This window comes from Pteropus vampyrus, unplaced genomic scaffold (genome assembly GCF_000151845.1).
Source record: "Pteropus vampyrus isolate Shadow unplaced genomic scaffold, Pvam_2.0 Scaffold505, whole genome shotgun sequence".
NCBI lineage: Eukaryota > Metazoa > Chordata > Mammalia > Chiroptera > Pteropodidae > Pteropus > Pteropus vampyrus.
The window spans coordinates 499,454-522,190 of record NW_011889286.1 but is presented as its reverse complement, the minus strand read 5'-3'; the positions used below and the strand labels follow the sequence as shown (position 1 = coordinate 522,190).

General features: G+C 35.5%; 1 protein-coding gene across 3 annotated transcripts in view; it reads left to right on the top strand.

Annotated features, from left to right (window-relative positions):
* PAFAH1B2 (platelet activating factor acetylhydrolase 1b catalytic subunit 2) overlaps positions 1 to 22,737 on the top strand; it is a 26,652-nt gene extending 3,915 nt beyond the window's left edge. The window contains exons 2-7 of one of the 3 annotated variants that reach the window (XM_023524881.1): positions 4,331 to 4,418; positions 10,966 to 11,055; positions 12,131 to 12,247; positions 13,388 to 13,510; positions 13,684 to 13,752; positions 16,873 to 17,008. In XM_023524881.1, the coding sequence (XP_023380649.1) occupies positions 4,338 to 4,418; positions 10,966 to 11,055; positions 12,131 to 12,247; positions 13,388 to 13,510; positions 13,684 to 13,725 (453 nt within the window). In that variant the 5' untranslated portion in view covers positions 4,331 to 4,337 and the 3' untranslated portion in view covers positions 13,726 to 13,752; positions 16,873 to 17,008. Of the gene's footprint in view, positions 1 to 4,330; positions 4,419 to 7,850; positions 7,958 to 10,965; positions 11,056 to 12,130; positions 12,248 to 13,387; positions 13,511 to 13,683; positions 13,753 to 16,872 lie in introns of those variants that run through there. The other 2 variants (XM_023524880.1, XM_011383185.2) reach the window with 2 other exon arrangements.

The window sequence follows — 22,737 nt, the reverse complement described above, 5'->3', positions numbered from 1 at the left end:
GAAGCTTCGCTTGCTTGCCTGCTGCTCACCTCCTGTTGTGTGGCCCAGTTCTTAACAGCTGCAGACCAATAAGGGTTGGGGACCCCTGCTTTAAACAATCCCCGGTAAAAATAGTTTTAGGACTTGAAAAATGGCATAGACGATAGAGGCTTTGTTCATCCTCTTGAGACCAAATCAAAGTAGTGACAGAAACATTGAGCAAACAGCAAGCAAAGTCGCTTGGGATCTAGATGAACAAAAACACTACAACTAGAGAGTATATTAATCAACCTGCAACGGGAGGAGGTAGGAAATGGCGAAGACCGGACGAGGCTACCCAGTTGAGCCGCGGAGTAGGACAGAGGCTGGGACAGAGACTGGGGCAGCGATAGCCGGCACTGCAGATGCCTCTTAAAGGGGCTGTGTCGCCAGCGGACTTTCGCAGTGACCAACCTGCTTGCTCTGAGCACCAGCGCCAGGTAGGCTGCTCAGGAGGAACCAGGGACTTATAGTGGGAAACTGACTTGGAGCGAGGGCCAGAGGCAAGGCTTTCTCTCAGGCAAAAGTGCTGGCAGTATACATTGTCCCTCTATTGAGCCCTCCCGCCGCTCCCAGTGTACAGATCCAGTGCCACCATAGCTGAGATGTCATCAAACTGGATAACAGAGGTGGCTCCCCCTAGAGGATTCCCTGAAACTCTTCCTCCCCCAACTCACGGTCCTACCCAAGCCACATACAGTTGTGTCCTCGGGGCGAGTCCGATGCACCTTGCTGAGCCCACTCCAAGACTCACACTGGTGGCAGCTGGCCTTGAGTTCTGGTGTGGTTTCTTGAGGCAACTATAAGCATGACATCTGTGGATTGCTTGCTGAATCTTAACTGGTGGCTCCAGAGGGGCACAAGGTAGGCTAAACTTGGCCTGCAGCTGGACCCCTCTCAGGACTGTGCCGCTGGACACCTACTACCCAAAGCCACGCTAATAAGACTGGGAGACTTAGGAGCTGTGCTTAGTATGTAGAAACAGACACATAAAGGCAGCCATAATGGTAAGACAAAGAAGCAGAAACCATATGAGAGAACAGAACAGAGCTCCAGGAATAATGGAGTCAAGCAATCTAACAGACGCAGAGTTCAAAACACTGGTTGTAAAGAACTGTAACAAAGAGATAATATATATATATAGAACTGGAAATAGAAATTATAAAAGGGAACCAGTCAGAAATGAAGACCACATTATCTGAGATGAATAGTATATCAGATAGACTCAACAGAGTGGATAAAAAAGAGGATCGAACCACCGACATAGAGGATGAGGAAGCCAGGGACACTATATCAGAACAGCAAGGACAAAGAAGCCAAGGCTGTGATAATAATTTAAGGAGCCTATAGGACACGATTAAATGTAAAAATGTCCATGTCATAGGGGTACTTGAAGGAAAACAAGATGTTGAAGAGCTATTTGAAGAAATAATGATGGAAAACTTCCCTAACCTGGTGAAGGAAATTGACATACAACCCCAGGAGGCTCAGAGCATCCCAAGAAAGAGGAACCCAAAGAAGCCCGCACCAAGACACGTAATTCAAATGTCAAACGTTAAATACAAAGAGAATCTTAAAAGCAGCAAGAGAAAAGCGGTTCGTTACCTACAAGGGAGCGCCCATAAGACTGGCAGCTGATTTCTCACAATGCAGGACTATGCAGGACAGAAGGGCCTGGCACAAAACATTCAACGTGATGCAAACCCAGGATCTACAATCAAGAATACTTTATCTAGTAAAACTATCATTTAGAGTCGAAGGACAGAGGAAGAGCTTCCCAGACAAATAAGCTAAAAGAATTTATCACTCTAAGCCAGTATTACAGGAAATGTTGGAAGGACTTCTTTAAGAAGAAAAACCATGTATCAAAAGCATGAATAAAGAATGATAATAACTACATTCCTATCAACAAGTACCTCAAATGGGAAAGAATTAAGTGCTCCAACCAAAAGATAGAGTGGCTGAATGGATAAGAAAATAAGACCCCTCCATATGCTGCCTACAAGAGACTCACTTCAGATTAAAAGACACACAGACTAAAAGGGAGGGGATGGAAAAAGTAACTGCCTTGACAGATCTAGAGGGTGTTGGACTGAATGAAATAAGTCAGATATAGAAAGACAAATATCACATTTTATGTACACGTGGAATCTAAAGAACAAAATAACAACAAAGAAAGAAACTCATAGATAAAGAGAATATTTTGAGGGCTACCAGATGGGAGAGTTTGGGGAGGGACAGCAAAAAGGGCAAAGGGATTAAGAGGTGCAAATGGATAGTCGCAGAGTAGATACAGAGATGTACAGTGTAGCATGGGGAAGATGGTTAATAATGTAATATGTAAGTGGGAAGAGAGGTACTAGATTTAGTGGGGTAATAGCTTTGTGAGTTATGTGGATCTCTGATCACTGTGGAAAAAGTTTTAGTTATATAATCATAAAGTAAGAGTAGAATTATTTTTCTACTGTTAGTTGTGATTTCTCAATTATACTGTCAAATAACTGTTAGTTAACTTTTGCCTCAAAATACCTAACATGTTAAGTGTTTACCCAGGTGGGAAAATAAATGAAAGCTAACGAAATGGGTTCCTTAAATCTATTTAAAAAGTTAGGAAATAGGCTTTATCAATTAGTGGAAATTGGAGCTGTTTGTTATTATTTTTCTTTATATATCTAATTTTGGAATCCATAAGATGGGAAAAGTTGGTTGCCTCTTGTCTGTCTCAAGGCTAATACAGTTTTTGATCAGTAGAGAAGAATGGTAATGTTTAAATTAAAACTATTGTTAAGCATCATGTCATATTTGACCTGAATAGCCAGACTAAATCTAAATTTGAACTTAGACCCAAAGAAACTTTTATATAGAAGATACAGACTTTTATGGACTTAGAAACAAAAGCAAAACCCCCAAATTAACCAACTCTTTGTGACTGTTTTAACCCTTTTAATCATTTTTTTCCTTTAATTTTTAATTTTTCCATACCTTTCTTAGTGAAATCCCAAATAGACACCATACATACTCTCATTAGAATATACAAATCCACCTTGCAGCTCTTCCTGATTCTTATATTTTACGTTCCTGTTTTTAGTTCTGTATAGTATTTACATATGTCTTTTGGATGAAATAGTTAGCTATAAAAACTCCTTTTGGGAGTCACCATGAACTGGCTTGTAATCAGTGAGCCAGATGTGACATTATTTCCTGTGCAAATTACCTTAATTGTCCAATCCTCGTTTTCCTCATTTTACAGCACTTTTGTAAGAATTAGAGGTGGTATGTATAAAACATAGCACATATAGTACTTCATAGATAGCTGTTATTTTCTGATAGTTGCAAATTTTAATAATCTAAAGAAATATATACACAGGGCGTGGATTGTATTTTACATTTTCAGTCAGGTTTGGGCCTAAACCCAAGCCTAATTTTTGTTAGACTTAAACGTCATTCAGAACTGAGCTTATCTGTGTAATGAGTGATACAGTTTAATCCTCTTTCCAAGAAAGCTTAGCTGTGTTTGAAGATGGCAAAAGAAAGAAAATTCCCTCCTTTTTCATAATAGGAGGAAAAAAAAAAAGATTTTTCTCTTTCATCATCCTTTGCATTTGCCAAGTGACCTCTTGAGCCTAATAGCTCTAGTAGAGTTGTTTGAAAACAGTCTGGTTTCTCATTTGTCTTTCTAGAAGATTAGCATTTCTAAAATGTCTGAATTTCATTTATTTCTTCTTCACCACCAGATGCCATATTTTGGCTTATTATTAATAAAATTTTCTTAGCGGAGACCTGTCAAAAATAAAATATATCTAGTAAACATTTGTCAGAAACCAAAGCCTTTGACTAATTTTATCATGATATGTAGTACAGTTATTTGTGCGGTGCTAGTAACCAGTGAATTCTAATCATTGCTGTAGTAATTGTGTAACTCTGTAAGCCTAAAAGACTCTAGTATAGATTTTATTGAACTATAAGTGTCTAATTCCTTGTGTCATTTGGTAGTATAGTAATATGTAATCAGGAAAAATAAGCATAGATGTAAAATATATACTTGAAAACAGATTTTTTAAATGTAATACACTATTCCTAAATGATATTCAAACCTGTCTGGAAGTTTAGTAATATTGGACATTTATAAGACTTGAAGCAGTTGTGTCCTGGAACTCGTCTCTACTGAAAATAAAAGTCTAGTTGTTTTGTTTCTAGGCAAAACCATAATGAAACTTAAATTATGATTTAAAATCTGACATGTAGTCTTTAAGCGGTAACAAATAAATGCTCCTTTTAATGAATGGAACATGACAGACATTTTTTTTCTCAGGAGTAGAATGAGCCAGGGAGACTCTAACCCAGCAGCCATTCCACATGCAGCAGAAGATATTCAAGGAGATGACAGATGGATGTCTCAGGTAAAAGAAAGTGCACATGTATTATTCACATGAGATGAGTCTATTCAATTTTTGAGTCTTTTGACCAAAGGTACAAAACAATGTTTTTACTGGTCAACAAGAATTTATTACTATAAATAAAAGCCTAACATTAGAAACATCATACCTAATCACTATCTGATGTTGGACCTGAGGAATATTTTTAAGCATGGTAATTGCCTTCTGTTAATTTAAAAAGATAATGTCTCTACAATAGTCCTTTTTTTAAGCTTTTTTAAAATTTTGAAGTAGTTTCAAAATTAGGCAAATATTACCAAACTTTAGAAAAAATTCCCTATATCCTTCATCTAGACTTAACATTTTGCCACATCTAATTATCGTGTCTGTATCTATTTGTATGTATACCAAAATACTGTTTTTTTTTCTGAAGCATTTGAGAATAAGTTTCAATCTTCATGTCCCTTTACTCCTAAATATTTGTTTATTTTTTAAGAACAATGATATTTATAACTTTATTTATTTATAACTTTCTGTTATTGTCTTCCCAAGCTTCCGTAACTACAGTATAGTTATTAAAATTAGAAAATTTAACATCGATATTATCTGTTACCTAATCTGAAAACCACATTCAGACTTCTCCAGTTGTCCCAATAATGTTCTTTGTGTCAATTTTCTTCCCAGTCTGGAATCAAACATTGCATTTATTTGTCACATCTCGTCCTCACTTATTGTCAGTAGGTTCTGGGACGTTAAGCAAAATGATGTATAATGAAGACCAGTTTTACTATACGCTAATTGATATAAACAAGAGCTAAGTTCCTACGGCATCTTATCAACATTATAAGAAAACAGTATTGTGTGAAGTGACCTTATTTGAGGACCTGTTGTATTAACTTTGATCACTTGGTTAAGATAGTGTTAGCTTAAACCAGTTCTTATTTTTTTATAGTATGGGCCCATTGGTTCCTATTTTATTCACTGGGTTATAGGCCATTGTAATTTTGAAGCTCAAATTGTCCCAGGTTTAGCAAGTGGCAATCCCTTTAAGCTGGCTCCTTTGTCTTCTTGATGTGTCCCATTGATTTTTTTTAGAATTATTATTATTTTTTTAGCATTTTCTTCTTCAGTATTCTTAGCTTCTTTTTAATAAACTGTTCAATTAATAATAACTATATTTAACCTTTATCTGTTTCTAATCATGTTACCTCTTTGAAGTAACAAATCTGTATGATTTTAAGTCTCTAGTTTCAAGTTTTAGTATTTAGTGATTGTTTTTATACTCTTTATAGTTGTGTAGTGGTCTCTTTCTGTTATTTTCTTCCCAAGCTTAAAAATCAGTCTATCATCTAACTTATTTGGAGTCGTAGTTAGATTTTTTCCCAGTTGTTCTCGTATGGATCAACTACTTGGTTATTCTTACTTAATCTTCCTTGTTTGTTTATGTCTTTAAAAAAATATTATTAAATATTTTTGAGCATCGGTGCATTCTATTCATCCTAAAAAACATTGCTAATAGAATTGTTATTCTCTGTATACTCTTCATTGATCACGTTTCTTTCCCTGTCCTACCTCCCCACTCCCAAACCGGTATTCTAAATTTGTTATTTTTTTCATGTAATCTCTTTGGTGGTGAGCACATTATAGTGTGTACAGTTATTGAATTATAGTGTTGTACACCTGGAACTTGCGTTATGAACCAGTGTTACCTCAATACAATTTTTTTTCAAATAACATAGTATTTCCTGCATTTTTTATATTTTATGTAAGTAGTATCTCTCTGAATATATTTTTCTTCAGTATATCATACATGTTAAAAGGATAGCTGCAGTTTATTTTCTCTCTTTAAATAGTATTTCATTGCTCTGTATGAAAATACTAGAATGGATTTGTTCATTTTCTCATTGATGGAAATTTAGGTCATTTATAACTTTATTAAAAGTAGTAACTAAAACTAGATGCCTTTGTTGTTCCTGGCATAAATTAGCAATGACTAGGAAAAAATTAGTCAAGTGAAAAAAAGTGAATATTAAATTTTTTTAAAAAGTTGTATAATGTGGAAGGACTAACTTTACTAAATATTAAAATACACACACAGAACTTGATTTTTAAATATAGTTCTCCAGTGAAAGGGACCAGGGCTTCTTGGAGAAATGATTGATTTCTGCAACTAGAACAAAAGAAAGATAAGCCTGGAGCATCTTGTAGTGTAAGAAAGTAAGGAAGTACTCAAAAAAGAAAAGGAAAAAAATGAATGGCAGAAATATCGCTAAAGTGATGTGTCCTCAGTGCATCACATAGAAAACATGTGATACTAGATTTCTTATTGACAATATTAACTTTGACTACTTGAAACCAATCTAGAAGAACATCCTAAGTGCAAAGCTGGAAAATTTGAGCAATATAATAAATGATGATATGATTGGTTTTTAACAAAGAATAAAATAAATATTCATTAATCCAGTCTGCTATAAATAAATGATTGGATGGATAAGTAGGGAAGGAGGTACAAATCTTTACAGAACAATTTAATAAAGATAGAAAGAAAGAGGGAAAATAAAATCATCATTAGAACACCATAGTAATAATTACTGCAGGCAAGATACATTGACGAATACTATAATTAATGGACACAACTTTAAGGAGAAGGCAGTATCTTTGTCTAGCCTCAAAGCATTTCCCTGTAAATTACTTTGGTGGTTTTATCATACAACCATTTTTGTTTTAATACCCTTCTCTCCAGAAGGTGGAACTTAATCCCTCCCACCTTTAGTGTGGGCTGGATTTAGTGTCTCATTTCTAACAAATAGAGTATGGAAAGAAAAATAATCACTTTATAGTAGAGAAATGGTGGCAAACACCACTTTAACCAAGTAATTGATGTTAACTTTACTTGTAATAAGTCATATCGGTATAATATGCCCCCCGATGCGTAATACAAGTGCATATCACCTCTGTGGTAGTCTTAGAAAAATCCATAACCTCAGTCTATTCACGAGAAAATATCAGACAAACCCATATCAGAAGATATCTACCAAACATCGCATCAAGGTTATGAAAGACAAGGAAAGACCAAAAAATTCCCTTATTGGAAGAGACTAAGGAGACATGTAGACCAAATGCAACGTGACTTCCTGAATTGATTCTAGAAATAGAAAAAGTACATTAGTAGAAAAATTGGTGAGATCTGAATAAAGTCTGTTTTAGTTTATAGTCTTTACCAGTGTTAATTTTCTAGTTTTAACAAATGTACCGTGCTTATGTAAGATGTAAGATCTGAGGAAGGGTATATGGGCATACTCTTACTATCTTTGCAACTCTTCTGTAGATCTAAAATTATTTCGAAACATTTTTAAAAACCATGATTAAAACAAGTATTGAAGTGATACTCAGTACTACCCTTGAAGTATTGCCAAAATATCAAACCCTACTGTAAACTTACCTACCACATATCAGGAACTACCTGGAACAGATGAACAGGTTCACCACCACCACAAGGATGCAGACAACAAAATCCAGACTACAGGAGATTCTATAAGTCAGAAAGTTACAGTCCTTAAAAAGTAAGTTTAAGAGATGGTGATGGAGGAGGAACTTGTAGATTAAAAGGGATTTAAGAAACAATTGGGTCTTGATTTAAAAGAAAACAAACTATAAAACAAAAACTTTTTTTAAAAACCATGATTAAAACAAGTATTTTTTTAATATCAACAAATAACCAGTGTTTTTTTTGTTGATATTAAATAAAGAATTACTATTTGTTACTTGTTGATATTTGTTGATATTAAATAAAGAATTACTATTAATTTGGGGGGAATAGAGTTTGTATCGTGGTTATATATTTAATCCTTTAAGATTTACGCACTGAAATATACATGAAATGATATTTCCTCAACTTGCTTCAAAATAAACGATCAGGATGGGTGGGGCAATAGTTGGGGAATGACTGAAATAACTGGCAGGGCAGTAAGTTAGATGATTGCTATATGGACATGGAGGTTCATTGTACTCTCTCTACTTTTGTATATGTTTAATATTTTCCATAGTAAAAGGTTTTTTAAGGGTGTTATTAAAAGACTTGACTGTAGATAAATTTAATATAAATCATATCAAAACATTAACCAGAAAAAAGGCTCAGCAGCCTTCTTTTGAGGAAAATATTTGCAGTAAATATTAAAGATGAAGCATTGATATTTTTGTTACAGTATCAGTAAAAATACTTGCAGTAAATATTAAATATATTTGAGGAAAATATTTACAGTAAATATTAAAGATGAAGCATTGATATTTTTGTTACAGTATCAGTAAAAATATCCGTAAGGTACCACTAAATAAGTATTTCAATAAACATGACAGGAAGTGTTTAACTTTTTAATTCTCAAAAGTACAGCTTAAAACAATAGGGGGATAGGCAGAGAAATATTAATATCCAGTGCAGGTACAAGTATGGGAAAACCAGTATTGATATATCGCCAGAGTCAATATAAATATTGCTCTTTTGTTAAGAAGTTGGAAATATCCATGAAAATGTTAATCCCCTTTGACCTAAGAATTCCCAAAATGTAAAAATACGTATAAATTTCTTCTTCACAGTAAATGGCTACTGGCAAGTCTATCAATTGGAGAAAGCTAAAAAAAAAAAAATTAAAAATGGGTGTGACAGTGAATACATTCAGTAGGATGTTATGTGGCCATTAAAAATTATGGTTCTGAAAATCACATACCTACATGGAAAAATATTTGTAGTATAGCATTAAGCACAGTTATAATGACTGCTATTTATTGAGTACCTACTAGGTGCCAGCCAAAAGCTGGACCCTTTTCACAACTCTCATCTTCTCAACTCTAAAACAGTTGCCAGCAGGTGTGAAAAACAAAACTCAGATTATGTGCTTGCTTAAGGTCACTGGACTAGAAAGTAGACAAGCCAGACTTTGAACATAGGTTTTTTTGTCCTCAGATAGTTATGCCAGAAGAAGGTATGCATAATGATTCAACTATATAAAAAGGGTGGGAGGTTAATGTAAAAAAATGGATGAGAAGAAAATGCCCCCAAATAGTAATAGTTACTGAGTTAAGATGGTAGGATTATACCTGTTTTGTTTCGATCTGTTTGTTATATTTTTCCAAACTTATTGCAACTGCTTTTATACTTAAAAAGAAAATGTAGGGTACTAGAACTTTTAGAACAGCAGAGACTGAATTCCATGACATTCTATAAATGAGCTATTTTATGAGTTCTGAAAGGTAGTTGGCACTGTATATAGTATACGCAGTAGAGAGTTGACATAATGTGAAAGTGCACCTGCTCATGAGCTAAAGTTTTATTCTTGCTCATCTTATCCCTTCAGTTTAAAAACTTATTCAAACAGTAGTAATTTAAAAAAAAATTATTTACACAAAACATGAACATGAGAAAAAAGAAAAAGCAATCCTAAATCCTAGCATCTTAAAGAGGAACTGTTTTAATAAATTGTCAAATAAATTGACAATTAATAAATTGTCAGAAGTATTTTTGTATTTTCACCTGTAGCAGATGAATAGCTCAGTTTCACCACAGTGTCATCTGCCATTGGTATTATCAGCAGATATACTTAAATAGTAACTACCTTAATTCTTAGGGGAAGCATAATTGAAGGTAGTTTGAGAAAAAGAAACAGCATTCAGACCTTTCCCTAGAACTGGGTTGGAGACCCATTGCCTCAAGTATTGTGTACATTTGTTTGATGGGTGAATATAAAAATTTAAATATAAAAATTTAAACTATGTCCTTTATTATTGATGGGTAAAATCCATTTAAAAAAGTGTCTTGTGCCTTTAGAGCAAAGAAAAGTATTCCAGAACTAACTTACCACTGCTTAGACTGAAAAAGGCTTGAGTCCTAGTTTGCCAGTGTCTCATATTTGGAGTTAACAGACATTTGCAGAGACATTTGCATATTAAAAACATCCAAGCAAAATACATACCTCTTGATAGAAAAAATAGATATAATACTTTATCCACCTCTTGGAACAAGTGGAAAGATTGAATATGAACTGAATATTAGATATTATGGGATTATTGTTCATTTTCTTAGATGTGATAATAGTTTTGTGATTTTGTAAGACACTGTCCTTTGGAGATGCATGCTAAAATATTTAAGGACACAGAATCCATGTTTGTAACTTACCTTCAAATGGATCAGCAAATAAACAGATAAAGCGAATATGGAGAATGTTATTGTTGAATATAGGTGGAGGAAATAAAGGTGTTTGTGGTCTTACTTCAGCTTTTCTGTATGTATTTCTGAAATTTTAAAAAGTTTGAAGAAAAGATACATTTTTAAAAAACATGTTAAATGTATTTTTCTATTCTAGTTTCAGTAAAATTCTGGTTTTCTTGAGCATACTGGAATGATCAATATGGTAAGAGTAGGGAGAAATTTCCAGCAGTTAATAGCTAATCAAGAGGAATCAGCTTTAGGGACAAATAGAATGTTTAACAACAGAATAACTTGTTGGACTTCTGGGTAGGCCAAGAAACCTCACAGGGAAAGTGCTAGTTTCTAATTTTTCTTTGTTCTTCACACCAGCACAACAGATTTGTCCTGGACTGTAAAGACAAAGAGCCTGATGTACTGTTTGTGGGGGACTCCATGGTGCAGTTAATGCAGCAGTGTGAGGTAAATGTGGAAGGGATGGGTAGGGGTGGCTCTTGGCTACTAATGTAAATCCATTCATTGCGAGCAGACTCTTATTTTGAGCTGAACCTACAGATTTATGCATGATACTTTAGAGAAGCTCTAATTCAGAGTATAAGGAAAATCAGACCTACCTAATGGGATTCTTTGTGCCACTAAGCATGACAAGACCAAAAATATTAGCCTTTTTTAAAAACTAAACTTCTTTTTTTGCCTTGGCTTCCAAGAAGCTTTACATTATATTTATTATATTCTAGTCACAATTTTCAATTCTTATTTGTATTTTACTATTTTCTTACTTATATTTGCTCATTTTTGTTTGTTCTAGTTATGATTCTCAATTCTAACTATATGTGTTTTACAATTTTCTTATATTGCATATTTTGTAGTGAGCTGTTCCAAATCTTTTTTTAAGGTTGGGCATTCTTCCAAGGGAAATTTAAAATAAAAGATAGCTTTATTTCTTTTTGGCTCCAGCCCTTTAAATTTTTTCATATTATGTTTCTGCTTTTCTCTATTCCTTTAAATCAGGGATCCCCAACTCCCAGGCCACGGACCAGTAACACTTTATGGCCTGTTAGGAACTGAACCACACAGCAGTAGGTGAGCGGCGGGCAAGTGAGTGAAGCTTCATCTGTATTTGCAGCCGCTCCCCAGCTCTAGCATCACTGCCTCAGCTCCACCTCAGATCATCAGGCATTAGGTTCTCATAGGAGCACTGGTCCCTGGTGCCAAAAGGGTTGGGGACCGCTGCTTTAAATGGTGGAATAAAAGGAAAGAAGAATTTATTGAGTTGGCAATTATAAATGTTGCTACCTCTTAAGGGACATCAAGTTGAGGTGTGACTCAGTTCTTGAGACATAATGCTGCATGAAGAACTGAGTTATACAGTGGCATCTTCAAAGCCCTTCAAATTGTAACACCATTTGCAGTGTTATGTTCAAATACAGAAAATGGAAATTGTTATTTCAGATGCCTTACAACACATTGCAGTTGAGAAATTTTATTTTCCAATAATTTTAGCTTATTAAAATAAATCAAGTTTTTCTCTTTTTAGATATGGCGAGAGCTTTTTTCCCCACTCCATGCACTGAATTTTGGAATTGGGGGAGATACAACAAGACATGTTTTGTGGAGACTAAAAAATGGAGAACTGGAGAATATTAAACCTAAGGTGAAATGAAATTTACTTTTTAAAGAATATCATTAATCTCAAGTCTTTTTCAGATAAATTGTCTGAAACTGATAGTAAAAAAAAATTGCTTTTTTAAAGCATTATTCACTATTCTTTGCTTCATGCCCCTTTAAGATAAATGATGTTGTCGTTGCTTTAGATCATTCCAAATACATATTTAATTAAGAAATCAGTGTATTGCTTGCTTGGATGATATTTATAATTGTTATAATTACCTTCTTCAGTTGTAGGAAGAGATTTGGCGCTAATGTGAATGTGAGGCAGTATGAGTAGAAAGTTGCTCAGAGGTGGGCCATGGGAGCAGGGCCAAAATTCACTTAAGGAAGTAATTTCAGATCTGTTTAACCATATAAACAAATTGATAATCAAAGCCTCCAAGTTCTTCTGAAGAAAATTTGAAGCATGTGAACAAAGGTTCACCATAAACATGTACCCAGTACCTTATTACATTACAAATGTCCTGCATGTAATTTTTTTCAACCCCAGAGAAAAAGACAAAGCCGAGCCACTGATAACAGTTGCTTTAGTTATACTTTATTTTTTGCCTCTCTAATAGAAAAACTCATGCATCTTCCTTTTTTTTTTTTTTTTTTTGCGACAGGGTAGAAAGTTACTTTGTGTGTCATCTAAAATGTATTTTTCTAGGTGACAGCCACATTTGTAAAATGATTTTTTAAAGAGAAAAAACTGTTAAAAATGCTTCCAGCATCCACTGCAGTGACTCTTTTCCTTGAGAGCAACTGTGTATTTTAACCCATTACCCATTATGATGGGGGTAGCAAATATTTTTCCCCAAGTTTCTTAGATTTCACTTTAATTTTTTTTTTTACATGCAGAGGTTTTATTTTTATACATTGAATTTATTATCTATGCATAGTTTCTGGATTTTAAGAGATTAACTTCTAACTCCACAGCGATGAAAGAATTCTCTTATTTCCTTCTACTACTATTTTACTATTTCTGAATTAATCTCCTTGGAATTTATCCTAATATATATGAGGCACGAATTAGTGTTTTAAGGTGGCTACTCATTTGAAGATATCCAGTACCATTTGAGAAGTTCCTTTATTCCTGGGTAATTATCTCCCCTTCCCCCTATTTTTCTTCCCTGAATTATAGGTCATTGTTGTTTGGGTAGGAACAAACAACCATGAAAATACGGCAGAAGAAGTAGCAGGTGGAATCGAGGCCATCGTACAACTTATCAACACAAGGCAGCCACAGGCCAAAATCATTGTATTGGTATGTAGTCTTTGGGTGGGTAGAGACCGTGATGTTATTAGGTCAGGTGAAGAATCTTTTAGAAATATGATCGTTCATGAATATAAGGAATCTAGGTGGAAGCAGCTTATGATACCGCTGAGAAACTTTTCTCTGATATATCCCATTGTCTTACCGGTCTCATCATTTCTCAGACCAGCTGTGGGGTCATCTTTTATCTGCTCATCCTTGTTTAGAAGTGGAAATCCTCTTTGTGGTCTCAGGTAGCCTTATTTATTTATTTATTTACTTACTTACTTACTTACCTATTTTTAATGTCTTTTGATAATTTTTAAAGCTGCATATGAGACTTGTCCTAGTCCTGAGTCTCTATTAGACCTGGCTTTGGATTAGCTTAGATGTGTTGTTATGTACGTTCCACTGTTAATATGTTAAAGGTGGTGTATTTGTTAGAATCTCTGAGTTCTCTAACACATCAGAGATTTTGTCACCAAGAAAATAGGTATTTTATAGTCTTACCTTTAACAGAAATTGCTATTCTTTGTAGAATTAAAGCATTAAGTCTTCATGGTCTCAGAGATAAACAGCTTTCTATTTCAATGTAAAAGTTTACCTATAGATAGATATCTTTACCCCAACTAAAAATGTGTTTTAGCAAAATCTGGTATGTATTTAGGTTTTTCATGAGATAGTGTTAAGAAGGTAGTCATTTATTCAACAAACATTAGGATTACTGTGTACAAGATACTGTCCTAAGTCTTGCACATACAAAAATGAAAAGACATAGTCCCTCTCAAGAAGCTCACAGTCTAGTAGATCGACACAGCAGTATAAAAAGAGAATAATTATACCATATGCTAATGGAGTAAGGGGAGAACAGGATGTATTTTAGACATAAAAGTTAATATCTGAGTTTAGTGTTAAAGAATTAATTGGTCTCTAGACAAATGGGGATAGGAAAGAAGAGAGGGCATTAAGAAAAAAAAAGAATGATCAAAGGCTTATACATGTATGTGTTTGCTGAGTTAGTGAACAAGAAGGCTAGAAGAATTTTAGGATTGTCATTGAATATAGTTTTGAGACTGGGATGGTTAGGAGAAAGAGGCCACAGCCGGGTCATGTAGTAATGTGTATGCCATGTTAGGAGTTTGGATTTCACTTTATAGGTGCTAGGGAGCCAGGTTAGGTTTGGTTTGGTTTGGTTTTATGGTATTTCATATAGTGTACTTGTTTATATTTTGCCTTATTCCAGAAAGAATTACAGAGTCCACCTCTGAAGTACAGTGTCTGGTACATAGTAGTTGCTTAGGACATATTTATTGCATTAAGTTGCTGAATAAATTCTCCATAAATATTCTTCGTTTCAACCAGATTTTTCAATTTGTGGTATACAGTGGTTCTACCTATAATACTAAAACATTGACAATAGCTTAAATAGTCAACTGCATGGAGAGATGATTGCATAAGACATTAACTATAATAGCAGTAATCTTATGACACTTCTGAGGACTATGGGAAAACAATTTATGATACATTTAAGTGAAAAGTTGGAATACTGAGTATGTATATTATATTTAGAATTACTTAAAAGTATATATACACACACACACACACACACACACACACACACACGATTGAAAAAGGCAACAATTAAAATAATTGTTACATGGTAAAGGGATTAGGAGCATATTTATCTTTTTGTTTCAACATGATATTTTAGCAATTTTATAGGGAAAATCATGTTGGCATATCCTTAGTACTCATATATTAAGGAAAATACATAAACTATTTTTCTCATCCTTGCTTGAAAATTAAAATAGGTATGGTGCCCTGTCTTGAGGCTTAATCATTCTTTATGGTTTTGACTGCCGTGGTATTCTTTGAAAGTCAGAACAAAGTATATACTTATTGTTCACTGACCATCCTTCCTGGTTGCTCATTGTATCTCAAGCAGACTTTGATATGTCAGCATTGAGGGCTGCTCTGTTTTGTTAACTATTAGATGCAAACCCTTATACTTAACAGTCATATAATCTAGGGTTTAGGGTAACCTCATCTATGATGTTTTTGAGGTGCTTAACAAGGATAGAAGGAGATAGACTATGGTAGCAGTCATAATTCTCTTTTGGAACTATACAGTCACACAATAAATTGGTAATCAAGGCCCCAACATTTTGCTGAAAAAATTTTAAACAGACACGAACAAGTACTTATTCTGGGCACAAAAAACATATTTTCTTTTAATAGAATACCCACAGAAAATCTATTTTTGGTAAATAAGATCTCTTGCCATATTCTATAGGAGAAATGGAGGGCAAAATTTTTGCCTAAATAACTAACTGGGTGTGTGGCGTCATTAGCTGTAAACCAACTAAAAGGTCGGTATATCTGACAATTTTATGACAGATTCAATATCTGTAAAGGCCATTTCTAGTTTGAGATGTTAAAACCTTGCTCTTGCCATATGAGACCAGGCTTTTATTTACTATAGTAGAAAGACATCTGATTTATCTGAAAATTATATGAGATCATTAACATATAAGTTAAAAACAGATTTAGTACACATCTCTTTTTTAACCTACCAGATGCTGTGTGTTTCTGATTCATCAAGACAGCATTTGTTCCAGCTCTTGTTTCTCATGTGTGGTAGTGCAGGTTCCATGTGGCATTAATCAATAGATGTGTATTTGAGCTGGATTATTCTGGCGACTGTTGAAAGTGATGTGAAGGGAAGACAACACTGGAGGTAGAAAGACCAGTCAGGATATTTTATATTAATTGAGGTGAATAGTATGTTAAGTTCCCATTATATGTATATATAAGATATATATACATTATATAGCAATGTATATCATTAGAATAGAGAAAAAAGAGTGGATTAGAAAAATATCTAGGGTGCAAAAGCTGAGTAATTCAATGATAAATAAGGTATGTAGGATGAAAGACTTCGGATGTTGGAATGACCAGTTATAGAGAATGTAGGAGCATAGTTTGGCGGAAGATGATGAATTGCTTTTGGACATGTTAAGTTGGGAATGCCTCAGGAACATTCAGTTTTAGTACTATAGCTGATGTTCAGTATGTAGTTCTGAAGCTCTAGGAAGAGATCTGGGCCAAAGTGTTTAGCATAGGAAGAGCAATGAGCCAAGGAGAAGACCCTGAAGAATACCCGCAATTCAGGGACAGGAGAAGGAATAGGAACTCATGAAGAAACTGAGAAGAAATGGTCAGAGAACTTTTATTTAACCAGTCTGTCCAGTGTTTCAGAAATCAAAGGTGTAAAAAGTGCCAAATGGAGCAGGTGTTCCAGTACTTGAAATCACAAATAAATAAGTAGAGAAAAGCAAGTGACTCTTCTCATCTTATGTTTTTCTCTGCCCCAGGGTTTGTTACCTCGAGGTGAGAAGCCCAACCCTTTGAGGCAGAAGAATGCCAAGGTGAACCAGCTCCTCAAGATTTCTCTACCGAAGCTTGCCAATGTTCAACTCCTGGATACTGATGGGGGCTTCGTGCACTCGGACGGTGCCATCTCCTGCCACGACATGTTTGATTTTCTACATCTCACAGGAGGGGGCTATGCAAAGATCTGCAAACCCCTCCATGAACTGATCATGCAGTTATTGGAGGAAACACCTGAGGAGAAACAAACCACCATTGCCTGACTGGCTCTCATCAGTGTTAATGGCATCCCAGCTTCCTCAGATCAGTTATGTCACTGGCACTACAGAATCCTTCTCTTTCTTAAGGCACTTTGCTTTGTAGAATGTTCCTGGAAGTTCATATCTAGTGTTTGAAGGGGAGGAGGGATTTAAACTGATCCTGTACATAGAAGGTTTGTTCGACACCGAAGAATTAGCCAAGGAAGATTGTTGTTTAAATTTGAAACCAGAAGGGGACTTTTTAGTTGTATGTGTGATACATTCATTGAATATCGCTGTTTTTCCTAGGACAACATCAAGCCTCAGTACTGAACAAAATGAAGATTCTTTTCTTGGCCTTCCTTTCTGTGGATTATGTCACATATAATAGTGATCAGAATCACACCTACTTGGCTTTAAAGCAGATTTTTTTCCCCCAGTTTTGAAGGTTCATAATTTAGCCTTTTTATTTTACTTTGCTCAATTAATCTCAGTGTTTCAACATAATAGCAGACTGGGCATACTTGTCATTCAAATGTGGGAGATACTATAGTTACAAGTGAGTTTGTTCCACTTTCTTAATCTTTCCCAAGCTTAGCAGTGAAAAATAGGTTTTTCCCTATTGGGGTGACTCTGTGGAGGGTATTTTTTTTATGCTGCTGAATATCATGTCTATAATAGACCCATGCATGCAGCCTTTCCTCTTCCCCCCGCCCTTTTTTGGTCCTTGTTGACATTACAAGCTTTTAACACATTTTTGACCTAGGAGCTCTGTTGCTGGAAGTATAAGTCCCCAGCCAGTTAGTCTCATGATGATATTACTGATGTGTGACTCATTCTTGTGTGGTGTTATGTGCTCTAGAGTCTGTAGTGCTATCCACATTCAGAGTTCTGGTTTGTTTGTTTTTCTCATAAAACCTGTTACAGTTTCCTTTTGGGGGCGGGGAATCAGAACTCATTTCCCATTCAATTAGCCCTGACATTATTTCAAGTTTTATAGTGTCTTAAGGTGTGTATTTTATTTTTTAATTGGCTTAGTTTTTAAATTATATCAGTCCAGAAAATTGGCCTTTTCTCATGGGGAAACAAGTGAAGCTGCTCTTTAGAATAGACATTCTATTTGATCCCACCAGTTTAGTAAAAAAGAACTAGGTTTGTTTAACTTTTTAGACTTCTCCTTAATGTATTCATCTGAGAATTTCTTTAAGAGAGCTCTTTTTAATCTTAAATGGTTTGTTTGAGCTACAATAACTGCCATTTAAAAAATGATGAGACAATAGAAGGTTTATTGTTCAATATACCTATGAAATATTTCAAACTGGATCTATAAACATTGTTAACTGGACCAGGTGGGTATTGAAGTTAACTCATCCAAGTGTGCTCTGCAGCGATTCTGCTTAACATTCAAGTTCAGTAATTAAGGCATATTTTGTATGTTCCGCTTGCAAGGCAAATAGCAGTGCTTTTATGTGTTGGAAGGAGGTTGCTGATTTGTGCTAAGAGCCACTTCTGATTGAGAGAGAACTTGGGCTGGTTTTTTTTTCTTGTCAATCCTCTTTTTAGAATCTTTTTTTTTTTTTTGTCTTTTAAAAAAATAACATACTTTTCTAAATATATCATGTCTTCATTAACAACAAAGTACACATGGTGTTTACTAAACTTTTTACTATATTGAAATTTCTTTCTTAATTTTATTAGCCCAGGTTCTTGAATTTTTCAAGACAGATTTTTTCTCTTAGCTGAGGTATACTTCTAGAGAGGAGAATTAAATTAAGCCACAATTTTGTGTGTGAAAAGACAGTTTCCTATCCAGGTCTTCTGTTTGTCAGAGGGTGGGAGTTGGTCTTACAAACCCATTAGGTTACTTCGGCAGCATAGGCTTTGAGCTTCTCTTGGCTAAGGATTACATATCTCTCTGTGAGCTGGCCTTCAGCTCCTTGCTTATGTGTATAAACCTCGGATGTTACTACATTTTCTATCTACCAGAGCTATTCAAGCAATAGTATTTGAACCACTATCCTTTTAAATAAAAGTCTGCCTCATTACTAATGTGCAGATACTGAGTCCACTTTTATTTCTTGCCAGCTTGCTTTGCACTACTTCAGGCAAAGTGTTCATCTGGTTTTCTTTGATTGACATCCCAGTTTGCTACAATGCCAGAACTTAATGCTTAATCTTTGGATTTCTCATCCATACACACACACACGTACATGTAAAACTTAAATGTACTGTCCAAGTGAAATGTCCTAGTTGTCTTTGTGATTAAGGGGCCAACTTTCCAGGCAGCTAGCACAGGTATTCTATTTTTTTCCCCAGCAAGTTTTAATTCCTTTGCCTACCCATTCCCACTGCGCTAGATGGCAGCTGGTGATGGCAGTATAAAGATTTCTGTGGTCACATCCTGAATATGGCAGGTGGAAGGTATACTGAGTGGAGTGATCTAGGACCTATTGTTTTGCTGTCCATAATATTCTAGACAGCTATGGGCAGTGCTCTGGCTACCACCTTGGGCCTGTTTGGACTGTTGAGGGCATCTGCCTAAACCTGAATCTTTTGTCAAAAACCTTAACTCAGCAAAACAAATCTTGAGTAGCTTATGCCCTGCTCTTAAGAATTCTGTCTTGTTAAAATTCCAACTTTCTCATGCTTTTTTATTTTTTTAACTTAGTCACTGTTTACAGTTGTATGCTAAAGCCTAAAATACTGTCTGTGCTGTGGTGTATGAGCATTGCCAATTTTATATTTATTGCCGTGAAGAAGAAACTAAAAATATATAAAAATGTGGAACATGTCCACGCTCCTAAATCTGTGTGGGTGCATGTGGGAGGAGTGAGTTAGGGTCTCTTGAAAGGAGGCTTTTTGGAGTGGGGTCTCCCAGGCTGCCTCTTGGTGTACTTGGGGATCACTGCTGCTGGCTGACTGACCTCCCCAATAGAAGTTTGTGATTCTGCTTTGGCAAAGTTTCATTGACTAGTAGAACTCATTCTGTTTTAGTGCATATTTCAATATAAATGTAAACATTTCACTCAAACTTGATGTCTTTCTGCCTCATTTGTCACAGTTTGGATTCCAATGGAGAAAAGAAGAGCTCTGGTTTTTTCCTACCTTACCACAAGCAAATTGGATACTTAGATCATCCTGCTGCTTTTCTGTGGGACTGAATGTACCAAGCTGACCCTCATCACTTAATCTTAGAGGTGTAAGATGGTAGGGTAAGATGAGCAGATACATAAATAAGTGGGAAAATGGTCAAAGGAAATGTTTCAGATTGGTTAAGAATATCTAGCTTTTAAAAACTGAATTAACTCTTAAACCATTAAACTGACCTTTCGACCCTTTTTCCTAATTTCAGTCTTTAGAATTTATTCACATTAAATATCTCAATTTCCATTCTTTCTCCATTTCTCACACTAATAATTACCAGTTTTTCTTTTTCATACTTTGGAAGATCTCTGCTGTTGCTCTCATCTTGAACTTAAGTGCTTCAAATTAATTGGACTTTTCTGAGTTCCTGTGCCATCTAGGAAGAAAAGCATCAGGATATTTCTCATCTGTTAATTACCTAAGTATTTTATGTAGGTGCATCCCCATTTTACTGTTAGCTGAGAGGTCCAGGGAGGATTTTTATTTTGTGAGTCATGTAATTTAAATGAGTGAGCTGAGATTTGAACACAGCTTTACCTAACTTCAAAGTCCTTGTCCTTGCCACTACTCATTCAACCTCAGGTATCGTTTTAGCTCTGTAGATTCTGATTCACTGAGTTCGTGACAGATATATCCTTAGTTCCTTAGAAGGTCCTGGGAATGAAATGACAATCTTACTTGGACCATGGCAACAGCTTCCTTCAGTCTTTAGCCAGTGTACTATCCATTTCCATCCTCCACATGGCCACAGAAACTAAAAACCAGCAGAATTAGATTGTGTTACGGAGAAAGAATTACTCATGAAGGGGTTCAAAGACTGCCTGGCTACCATATTATGTCAGTAAGTGCAGATTGACACGAAGACACTACTTGGTTAAATAAGGAAACAGGAGAGTAAGTACAGTCAAAATAATGGCAGAAAGATAACTTTAAGCATTGTCAGCTTCCATATGCTGATCATGGGGGTAGGGACCACAATTGCAGATGAAAACATTGAATGAAGGTTCATATCAGACCCTCAGAACACAGCCGCTTCCCTTGAAGTCTACTCTTACACATGGGTCGCAGAATGGTTTTGCTGATAACTGAGTTCGGATATAATGCAAAGGACCACCTCATCTGAACTGGGTGAGTAGTATCAGTCTCAGTATAACAATGTGACTAAGGAGTCCAGGACAGGAATGTTGAGCATGCACACAGTTCTCGTTTCTCTGTCACCATCCCAAACTAAAACAGCCTGCCCCACATGCAGCCTCTTGAGAGCTGTATGACAAAAACAAGGGTCAGTTACTCAACTGGCCACCAGGGCCTATCCTAATAATTAACATCCCCAACCACCCCTGTAATAGCAAATTGCTATGCTAGTATAATGTTCTTTAGCAGCTAAAAGTCTGTTTTTTGTAATATTCACTTTATCTTCACCACAGTGATGCTATTGGGTTAAAATGGTTTACTTACCAGAAGAGGATAAAATTTGGAGGTAATAAACAGGCGTTTTTATTTTTCTAAATCATACCAAGTTCCTTAGGTTTCCCCTAGATCACAGCAATGGTGAAAGCAGCCTGGGTCCTGCAGCTTTGTTGACTATCCAGATAATCCCTTGTGAACCTCTTCCATACCCCAGGAGAAATGGAAGAGACAGTAGTGAGTAGTGTGGTAGAAGGGAAAGCTCCTTCATTGCATCTACTTGGAGGAAAACTGACAAAACCGGCAGGAGAATCCATTATATACTTCAGCCACGACAGGGGTGAAATCTTAACTCAGCTACATATTTTTACATATGAAGCAAAGATCTGAAATGTTTTTCTAAACAGTTTCCATGGCCTGATTTTATGCTATACTTTGCCTTTTGCTTATTACCTGGCTTATTTTAGCTTAAATCATCACATCAAAAAATACATATCAAAAAACACTATACAAAAATATATATCATTTTACACACTAATCAAGCTTCAACAGCACACCTGTGGAGAATTCATGACACATCAGTACTGCAGCATGCTCACTGATAATCACTGATAGTCCAAAGTATTAAATGTAACACCCAATCTTCTCCATGACCTGGCCATCTTCGATTCCTATCTATACACTCCTTACTTTGAACTTTCATGCCAATAGCATTGAACTTTGAGTCTATGCCTTTGCCCCAAGTTGAGACCCCCTATCTGGAGTATGCTCCTGCTCCTATTCATATTTTAAGAACCCCTCAGGGATACCTCCTGGAGTGTTTTCTGGTTTCTATTTCCAACTCTGGTCTATACTAGGTCTCTCATCTCAGTTCTTATAATACCCTGTGTAAATATTTTATCATTGCACTTATCACTGTATTATATGCTTACCTATTTGTCTATACTGCTATATTACGAATTCCTTAAGAACAGAGAATGTGCTTTAAGTATCTTTGTATTTCTAGCACCTAACTTAGTGACTGGTACAAATAAGCCACTGAATAAATGAAGGAATGAA